General features: G+C 43.5%; 1 protein-coding gene across 1 annotated transcript in view; it reads left to right on the top strand.

The window, feature by feature from the left end:
• DYSF (dysferlin) overlaps positions 1–10,943 on the top strand; it is a 171,685-nt gene that overhangs the window by 111,130 nt on the left and 49,612 nt on the right. Inside the window, exons 29-33 of the mRNA XM_018560469.1 lie at positions 783–956; positions 4,481–4,574; positions 5,117–5,194; positions 8,049–8,230; positions 8,446–8,586. Of these exons, the coding sequence (XP_018415971.1) occupies positions 783–956; positions 4,481–4,574; positions 5,117–5,194; positions 8,049–8,230; positions 8,446–8,586 (669 nt within the window). The remainder of the gene's footprint in view (positions 1–782; positions 957–4,480; positions 4,575–5,116; positions 5,195–8,048; positions 8,231–8,445; positions 8,587–10,943) is intronic.

Consider the following 10,943-nt stretch of genomic DNA (forward strand, 5'->3'; position numbering starts at 1 on the left):
ATCTATCTATCTATCTATCTATCTATCTATCTATCTATCTATCTATCTATCTATCTATCTATCTATCTATCTATCTATCCTTTATATATATATACATGCCAGACTGTGATAGGAGGCTGAGCGGTGTGGGAGGAGACGCCGGCCGCTCACAGCGCTCTCCTCCTGCAGCGCTCGACCGCATGTGACAGTTTCTCTCCTCCCCGCTGGGACACAGAGCAGCGCCCAGCAGGGAGGAGAGAAATCAAGGATGCACCGCTGTGTCGGACAGAAAATGGCACTTGCGCCATAATGCCAAAAGTTCAATTTTCGCCAGATATGTTTCGGCGGCCGATATATCTCTGCATCCATAGACATACCCTTTATTACATCAAGTAAACAGACACCAAACTCGTCAAGCTTCAAAACTGTGTGCGCGTAAAATGGCGAAAAACTACGGTATTGAAAATTGTCTGCAGGTGATGCTTTCAAAACCTTTACAGGTCATCAGTTTAGAGTTACTCACGAATAATGGCTGCAGAATTATTTATCTCACTCCAGCGTGGGCAGCGATACCTAATCCGTGTGGCGCAATTGTTGTTTCGTATATTGGTGCACCTGACACGTCTTTGCAATGGTATGTGTGTGTATGCAGGGTGGGGGACCTTTTTTTTAAACTTTTAGATTGCAGTAAACCGAGTCTGACTGTAACACAGTTGCAGTATTTTCTGGACAGTGACCACAGTTTACAGAGTGAAATATTCATTGGATTTGCCATTTCATGCTCCCTCTCCCATCTCTCACAGCACAAGCCCGATGAGTCTCAGAATGAAGGCTGGGAGTACGCCTCACTATTCGGATGGCACTTTCGCATGAATTATCGCAAGACGGACACTTTCCGTAGGCGGAGGTGGCGACGTAGAATGGAGCCCTTGCAAAACACTGGAGCCGCTGCTGTTTTTGCCCTGGAGGGGGCGCTGGTGAGTCACAAGCAGCCTGTGCTGTGTTGTAATAATTGTGATATATGTGACATGGGCCATCTGACCATTCAACCCGATTATTCAATTTATCCCAAGCATCATTCAGACCCTAAACCTGTTATTTATGTATTTTCCTTATCCATATTCAGAATCTGTGTCATATTATACCGTAGGATAGAGAGATGACTAAACCCTACATATCATTGGCCATACATATCAAGAGTATACAGGGTTAGGACAATTTATAGACCTCATTAAAGTAGACCTTTACTCAGACAATGCATAATCCTAACCCCTCTCTATTACACATTTGGGATAAACAGACAGACAGATTGATTTGATATATATACACTCACTGGCCACTTTATTAGGTACACCTTGCTAGTACTGGGTTGGACCCCTTTTGTCTTCAGAACTGCTTTAATTCCTCGTGGCATAGATTCAACAAGGTGATGGAAACATGACTTAGAGAGTTTGGTCCATACTGTCATGATAGCATCACACAGTTGCTGCAGATTTGTTGGCTGCACATCCATGATGCGAAGCTCCACCAGCCTGAACCGTTGATACAAGGCAGGATGGATCCATGCTTTTATGTTGTTTACATCAAATTCTGACCCGACCATCTGAATGTCGCAACAGAAATCGAGACTCATCAGACCAGCCAATGTTTTTCCAATCTTCTATTGTCCAATTTAGGTGAGCCCTTGTAAACGGTAGCCTCAGTTTTCTGTTCTTAGCTGACAGAACTGGCACCCGGTGTGGTCTTCTGTGGCTGTAGCCCATCTGATTCAAGGTTCAATGTATTGTGTGTTCAGAGATGGTAGTTAAGGACTCATTACCTTTTCCAGTAGGTACTTGCACTCACATCCTCATTCCTCACCTAAGTGAGGATGATGTCCCCACTACTTGTAGCTGTTGACTTTTTCATAACCAGATGAAGTTCCTCTTTAGATGGTTAGGTTAAGTGTTAGAATCAAGACGATTGTTGAGTGTAAAGGTCAGAGAAATTCTTGAAGTGTCATTAAACCCAGCATATTTTATATGCGTTGGCTCTAAAATTAATTTATATGACCATGTGCTTGACATTCCTTTCCAAAAGATTGTCTTAGTAAACACCAGGTTGATCCTGCCAGTTCTCTGTGCTTACTTATTGAGAGTGGCAATGTTTTTCTAGCCAGGACTCCGTGTCCTAGCTAGCTGCCCCAGGTGACCCTCTTCATAGCCTTGCCGGGCAGCTCCAGCATTGTGATTGACAGCAGCTCCTTCTCCTCACCTTGTCACCCCACAAGCCAATGAAGATTGTCATGTTGGTTGGCTAGCTGGAGGGAAAGATCTGCTGTCAATCACCCTGTTACATCTGGAGCCACGGTGTGTCACCTCTCTGCTATCACTACAAACTTCCTCAATGTTCCCAGGTGTCCAGATGACACCTCGCTCAGTTGGTTTTTCCTCTCTGTAGGTCAGCCATTTAAACAAACCAGGATGGAGGTGAAAAGCATCCGAAGGGGCGCAATGAAAATACGAAAGTGTCCACCATGCTGATCTGTGCTTATTTTTATAGTTAACGAGAGAGCGTGCAAAGCACGACCGCAGTATTACATCACAGAAATGTCCACAATGATTTTTGTTTGTGCTAGATCACAGAAGCTCCATTACCCAAATGACATAACTCTGGCCTTTCTACAATGGGCAGGGTGAAAATGTTGTAGGAAAAATCAGCATCCTTGCTACACCGTACTTCCAACCTTACCGATATCAACTACTTCAACTCCAGCATGGAGCAGAACAATTATTACATAATTGTTCTGGTTCCACAGAAGCTACCCATTGTTCTGGTTCCACAGAAGCTACCCATTCAAGGCAAAGTGACAGTGTCTTGCAATGGGCATCCACAACCCCCCTATACTTACCTGCTCCCCTCTGCTTCTTCCTCCTCCACAGTGTACAATGTGTACACTTTCAGGTATAGAGGAGCATGTGACGCTGCTTAGGTGTAGCAGCTCTTCAGTAGCTAGGGAGAAGGCTTCCAACACGGTCCCCACTGGCTCCTCCTTATTTAGCACATGCACACTGCAGCCTTATTCATTTTTATGGGTAGACCCACTCATGCTGGCCTCCTGTAGTCCATTGGAGTACAGCTCCCACATACATAGGAGTGAATGGGGACTTGGTGCGCATGCAAAATGAAGAGGTGCCATCCGGAAATGCTTTTGGAGATGAGATCGCAGGAACCGGGGCTGAAGGTAAGTATAATCCAAGGCTGCTTGCACTCGAGGAGTGGGGGGAGGTTTTTAAAGGACTTTACTAAAGGTGAAGTTGTCTTTTAAAGGGAAAAATGGAACAAATACTGCTTGTTTTTCACATTCTTCCTTTATTGTGGGGCCCCCAGCTGTTGCTGTCACCTCCCCAATCCACAGCACCCAAGACAGGCACCTCTGGGTGTTGGCCCTTCCCTGGTTATCCACGTTCAGGTGTTGGTAGACAGCATGTGTCATTAAATTGGCAATCTCATTGGACTGGGGGGATGGCAGCTGGCAGGGCTAAGTCATGAAGTCTGGAAAAGTCAGACCCCCCCAGAAACAAAGTGAAATGTAATCAGAGAGTGACACAGAATAAGCTTTTCTGTCTGGTGGGTAACATGTTAGTTGCAATAAAGATCTGCACTCTTGGAAGACTGCTAAAATTGATAGTAAATTAGTAAGCGGTCCTAAAGCTGCTATGAGAAAAATATATGTGATTGGTAAGTGTTAACACAGCGCTATAGGTGTTAAAGTAAACTAAATACCAATATGGTTTTCACCTAACTAAATATTATATGTTTCATCTTTATGTTTCACCATATGGGATTTTAGCTGTAACACTAATTCGTTTTAATTGTTGGTATTTAGTTTACTTTAATACCTATAGCGCTGTATTAACACTTACCAATAACATGTTATGTTGTCTGCCCATAGGCAGGACTTTTATTTATTAAAGGAGAACTATGACATGAGTGATTTCCACTCACGTCATAGTTCTAAGCCGACCTGTGACAATGAGACTGTCACAGGTCGGCTCAGTAGATCGGGAAGTGAGCGAACACATACCGGGTTCCCTCACCTCTCGATCCTGTCACGGCTCTCTGCCGTGACAGGGGGAGGGGCTGGATTCCCATCTCCCCGCTCCGATCTGCCAGCACTGACTGGCGGAACGGACGGGGGGAGGGGGCGGGTACAGCTGGCTCTGCCTCTAGATAGGCAGAGCCAGCTGTCACTCACGCAGCTGGGCGGATCCCGTTATCTAAGTCGGGATCCGCTCCAGGTGCGGCGTCTCAGTATACCGCGAGCTGTAGCTCGCGGTATACTGAGCTTAGGGTGACGGGAGGACGCTAGTTTGTGTCCTCCCGTTACCCCAAGGAGAACTATGGGGAAAAACACTGACCCCATAGTTCTCCTTTAAGTATTTACATTTGTTTTTATGTGTCTACAGCTGACTAGACTATTATACAGTATAAACCTGTGTATTGTACATTATTTTTACAGGGTGGTGTTACTGATGACAAAAGTGATGATGGGAAGAATACCTGTACGCTGAGTCTAGGAGTGAACAGACCTACAATATCCTGCATTTTTGACTGTGAGTGAAATGTGTATCTTCCAGCTGATTCTACAATGTAATATTGCCCTTATTGTTGGGATTTAAATCTGAGCTCCGGCCTTCCCTTCAGCCATACACAGTTGTACTGGCTCCTCTCCGGGAATGAAATGGCTTCCTCTGATTTCACTTCACATTGTGAGCTTCTCTTAATGTGCAGTAGAAGCTGCACCAAGTCAGAGTCCGCCTCATTTCCTGTCCGTCCCTGGCCCACTCCTTTCATTCATTGGATTTCAGTTTTTTTCAATCATGGAAGCTCAGCATCACATGTGAGCATTGCACAGTGTGGTCTGCATGCAAATGTAGTCTGTCTAGAATTGCCCACTCCTCCAGACTGACATCCACCCATCAAGGTATTTTGAATAACTCCTTCCAAGAGCCAGCCCACTGCTTGCATCAGGGCTGAGAACATTCGAGAGGAGTACTGGGCAGGGTAATTTTAATTAACCTTTTAGTGAAATGTAACCACCTGACCTGCTGTGAAGCATTAGATATGAAGTTATGATCCCTTTCTTGTGTCATAGGTGGATACCGCTTCCACTTGCGTTGTTATCTCTATCAAGCACGCAACTTGATTCCAATGGACAAAGACAGTTTTTCCGGTGAGTTGCCTCTCCTCTAGAGCAGTGGTGTATATTCAGGAATTTGCATTACCTGGTGGTTGGTAAATGGAAAGGAGATTGTACAATCTGATTGTAACACCTGTGGCCAGCTTAATGCATGATAAAGGGGAGTACCTTAAAATATTGCCAGGTGTAAGCTTTTTATGGTGTATTTTAACAGATATTAATACAGCTGCTATGTTTTACTGATAAGGAGATATGGTTTACAGAACATACCTGTAGACTTAACCAGCAGTGCCGGGGCACGGTCCTTTAGCACCCAAGGTGAAAAGGCCATGTGTACCCCCTCATAAGCTAGTAACTAATTTAGGTTGTAAGTCGTGTCCTGTTCTCAAACGCCCCCCACCCCCCTTCCTTGCTGAAATGTCCAAGGCGGCCGACTCTTCTGCCAACCCCTCGACCCTGCCCTGCTTGCCAATGATGTCTTTGTCAATGTGAGTTGCAAAGACAGCAAAAAAAGGCACACGTGTTTGAAGTCCAGCCTGTGTGACCATCATGGCTTTATTGTTTCCGCTATTATGGCATTATATTCCGTTCCACCAGCTAGGGAGTATACCTCGGGTATGGTATCAGAAGAATTTCAAATTACTAATAGCACCTGTCAAGGGTACCCTTGATCATCTATTATCTTTTCGATAGTGATAGAACCTTTTGCATCGGCCATCATAAGCAATCCCGCAATCTCTGGTATATCAATCTCTGGGTACACCCATAAAATTGGATTATTCACTGACAGTGTCATCCTTTCCCTCACTGATCTGGCTCCTTCCCCGTGGGAGGTACAAGTTATTGCTTACTTTGGTGCTGTTTCATATTAAAAAGTGATTGTAACTAAATAATGTGTGCTTAACGTGGTCATCTCATAGACATCCGTACATCTTTTACAAAAATAATTTTGATACACTTGGGATCCTATTTCTATTCCCTTTTTCGGTATTCATCTTACATATCCTACTGATAAATTGTACTCTGTACACTTTGACCCTTTTTTGTCCTTGGGAAAGAGAGCTCCAGTCATATGGGAACTTTCAAGGGTGGGTCGGGTATCAGTCTTTATAATTCTAACTTTGCCAAAAATGTTTTACCTTTTTAGAACTATACCCATCCCCCTCCCATGTAAATTCTTCAAGTCTATAAATTCACTACTTTGATCTTCTATCTGGCAAAACATAAACCTATAATTTGTCTTTCTTTACTGATGAAACATAGATCAGTAGGAAGTCTGGGGTCCCCATTTGTACGATTACTATTTAGCTGCATGATTGGACAAAATCAGGTTCTGGCTACAACCAAATGAGGGTTTTTGCTAGTTGCTATTCAGGATTTAGTGGCCCTTTTACTGGCAACATCCCTGTCCAGATCTATCCCACTTCCACATCACCCTTCCATAATGATCTCTATAGAGGCATGGAGAGGGCTTTTGGAAAACTGTGATGTGGACTTAAAGACCCACCACATGCCCATTATGCTGGCAATATTGATATATCTGATCCCGAACCTGAATGTGAGCTATTGGACCTCTACGGGTTTGAAGTCCCCCTCCTTCTTTTACTACATCATCCTCCTTGACAGACTATCTTAAAATAATGCAAATTAGAGCTTTCCACAAATCTAACACTGTATTGGAAATTTCTCTCCCAGCAAAAATTTTGGAGTTTCTTAACCAGTTGACATCCGCGGTGTTAAACCCCCTTCCCATACACCCTCTAAGAATAGAAAAGGAATTTCCTTTTTTCTACACAATCCTTCAAAATAACTGTGACATTACTAAATTTGCATCCTTGCTGAATTGGAAGAAAAATCGAAATCATACCTTTTTCTTAGAGTAATGGCAAAGCACTATAAAACTTAGGGGGCTATTCAAAAAGGAGCCAAAGGATCCTTCGGCTCCCTTCGGCTCAGTCGAACCGAAGGGCTGCTGCACGGGCTATTCACTATAGCCCGTACAGCAGCCGAAGGCAGACAAGCATCTCAGCCAAGCCGAAGGCCTATGCTTCGGCTCGACTAGGCTGAAGTGACACCCGAAGCGAGGTGAATGGCATGCCAAAGGGCTGGCCATAAGCCCCGCAAATGACAGCTGGGCGGAGCCAGCAGTAATCTCACGGCTGTCTCCGCCCAGTTGTAATGACAGATCAGCGTCCCCAAATGACCTGGGTATGCTGATCTGTCATTAAACAAGGTACCGAGCAGAATAGCCGAGCCGAATGCCGATTGCTAATTGGTTTTTGTTTTTATTAATTAAATGTTTTTTTTCTTTTAAAAAAAATCTTTATTTATTTTTTAATTTTTCAATGTTTTCCATGTATTTAAGTTTTAACATTTATTTTTTCAACTTTTTATTTTTTAAACTATTCTAATTGACTTACTTTACCTCCGTGGTACCGAGCAGAATAGCTGAGCCAAATGCCACTCGATGGCATTCGGCTATTCACTCACTCCCGTTATGTGAATAGGGGCGAATGGCAGCGAGTGAGCTGCCGGAGCTTCGGCTCAGCTGATCCAGATGTTGGATTGGCTGAGTCGTAGACCTTCTGCACTTCACTCAGGAAGTGCAGCCGCAGGCAGCCGATGTACGGCTGATTTCAGCCGATAGAGGGCTGAAATCAGCCGTACTGAGCTGTAGTGAATAGCTGAATGTTGTTCGGGTCACTTCACTTCGGCTGGGCTATTCACAAAGCTGCCTTTGGCAGCTTTGTGAATAACCCCCTTAGCTACAGCTCTTCTAGATACATTAATCATTGGGCGAATGCTCAACAAATCTCACATCGCTGGTATTTCACCCCATTTAAATTAAAGTACTGTCCTTTAATGTCTTGTCTCTTTCTTATTCCAGACCCGTATGCCAATGTGTCCTTCCTCCATCAGAGCCAGAAGACAGTGGTGGCAAAAAACACTTTAAACCCAACCTGGGACCAGACACTCATCTTCCATGAGATAGAAATATTTGGTAGCTCCGAGATGATAGCGGAAGTTCCTCCCAATATTGTGGTGGAGTTATATGACCATGACACCTATGTGAGTACATGGAGAGCCAGCAGAATAACCTACAAAATTATTATGAAGGTGCTTTTTAGCAGGGGCTGATAAAGATTTTTATGTTTTTTTTAAAGCAATACTTCAATGACTTCACTTGGTGAACTAGCACTAGTTACTCCATTTTGTTCTGAAGTCTAGCAAACGTGAGTCCATCTTTTTGTGCATTGCAATATTATTAATTCTGTCTTGTGCAGGGAGCAGATGAATTCATGGGACGGTGTATTTGCAAGCCAAGTCTACAGTGTTCACCAAAACTATCCTGGTATCCGATATCTGTGGGTGACAAGAATACAGGTGAACTTCTGGCTGCCTTTGAACTCATCCGTAGGGAAAAGGTAAATACCTTCTATAAAAGTTTCTTCATCATAACTTTATTTAATAGATTAATTGCAAATAATAATTGACAATAGCACAGTGGATATCTTCCTAACAAGACACTGAACATTTATTAAAGTGAAAGTTCATCTCCCAGACCTTCGACAATCTTGTACATATTGTAGGATGCAATGGACACCATTACAGGCAGTCCCCGGGTTACGGACAACCAGTACTTACGAACCAAGGTCCACAGTTCTCCTAAATGTACCGGCAGCCGGTCTGTGGCTGCAGCGGCCTGTATCCCTTCAAATCCCCGCTGCTCTCCCCGCCTGTGTTGGCGGAGGCAGCGGGGACACAGACCGCTGCATTCCTAAGCTGCCCCCCGTACCTCCTCTGCTGTCCTGGCCGGTTCCTCCTCTTCTTCCGGTCCATCTGCTCCTCTTCTTCCTGTCCGTCGGCTTCTCTTCCTCCGATCCTTCGGCTCCTCCGGTCCCCCCGGTCTGGCCGCTTCTCCTCTGCCCCGCCCCCCTGCCAAATAAAATAAACACATTTTTTTTTAAAAGGTTTAATTTTTTTTTAAAGTAAAAAAGTTAAATAAATAAAAATTAAAAATGCAAACAAATAAAAAAAATAAAGTTTATAAAATAAAATGAAAAATAAAAAAAAACGTTTTTTGGTGTGTCATTTTAAATAAAAAAAATATTGTATTATATTATAATCTTCTGAACAAAGGGAACAGACAGCAAAACAAACGTGACCCTTCCCTATTCTATCCAAAGCTAAAAAAAATGTTTTTTGGCTGGAGTTACACTTAAAAAATTTACCTGTTCCGACTTACATACAAATTCTACTTAAGTACAAACCTACAGTCAATCTTGTACGTAACCCGGGGACTGCCTGTATGTGATTTGAATGTAATTTCAAGGACTGTTCTACTCAACCCTTGGGATGCTGTTTGTACTAAAGTTATAGATGCACATTGTTTGTGAAAGGTTCACCTCAAAGCTGTGAAATGCCATAAAACTGGATTCTTATCTGTTAACCATGCACCTACAGGTACCTGCATGTATTATATGCGCTCCCCTATTAGCTTGTGATACCAAGGTTTGTGATCATGCTAGCATAATAGAGTACCCTAGGTTTGTGGGACCCCAGCGAACACTGTAAAAACAGTAGCGGCGTTCCTCTTAGTACATGGGATTTTTAAGCAGAGATAATGTAGCCACTAAAATCAGTATATTAATTTATGTTGTGAAAGTTTGATCAGTAATAATGTTTCACCACGGGACTTACACTGGTCACACACGGCAATCACTTCAAATTCACTCAGTTTCCATTGACCCTCACTTGAAAAAAATGATTGCAGATTAGGCAGTTTAAAATAGCTTGCAATGTGCAACTAATGGACAGATTATCATACAATACCATAAAATGTACCACCCAAGCCTTAAACTTTTTGTTAGTGCAGACAGTGTCCACATCTAGTTTACAACTGATAAAGACCTGCCAGTGCAGAACAGACAGGGTTAATTATGATACACATAACTCCTCAGCCCCCTAAACATTGCATAGAACAGGACAGTTAAGAAAAAACAAAATTCAGCGTATAAAAGAGGTAAGAAGCAATTTTATTTTTTTTAAGTTATGCTATGTGAATGAGTACAAGTAACAAATATCAAGTAGGTGTTATCCCAATTCATCGTGGGACACTGATAATGCAGGAAGGAAGCACTTACTTTCTGCTCATATTCTGCAATCCATGTCACATTAGCCTGCAATCTCTGCTCTGCCACTGCTGGCCATGCTCTAGTTACAAAAGCTATAGAAAAAGAGTACAGAGTGTAAAGAACTAAGCTGTGGATGAGGGGTGCAGAGGGTGAATTGTGAAACAGGGGTGCAGAGGTGAGCGGTGAAAGGGGGAGTGTGGAGATAAGCTGTGTTTGAGGGGTGCAAAGGTAAGCAGTGGACAATAGGTGTAAAGGTGAGCGGTTTGCGTGGGGAGCTGAGGAAGAGGGATGCAGAAGTTAGTTGTGAACGAGTGGTGCAAACAGGAGGGGTGGACAATTGATGCAAAGGTGAGCTGTGGACATGGGATGCTGAGGTAACTGATGATCTACGGTTGCAGAGGTGAGCTGTGAGACAAGGGTGGAGAGGTGAGCTATGGATGAGTGGTGCCGTGGTAAAATGTAGATAAGGGGTGCAATGGGGAGCTGTGGAGAATGGGTACAGAGCGGAGCAGTAGACAAAGGGTACAAAGGTGAGTTGTGAATAAGGGTTGCAGAAGTGAACAAGGAAGGTGATAAATGTGTGCCAGAAAGATACCAGCATATATGAGAAATCCCTAAACTCTCTCTCTCTCTCTCTCTCTCTCTCT

Source organism: Nanorana parkeri, unplaced genomic scaffold (assembly GCF_000935625.1).
Source record: "Nanorana parkeri isolate BGI_ZX_2015 unplaced genomic scaffold, ASM93562v1 scaffold456, whole genome shotgun sequence".
NCBI classification, from domain to species: Eukaryota; Metazoa; Chordata; class Amphibia; order Anura; family Dicroglossidae; genus Nanorana; species Nanorana parkeri.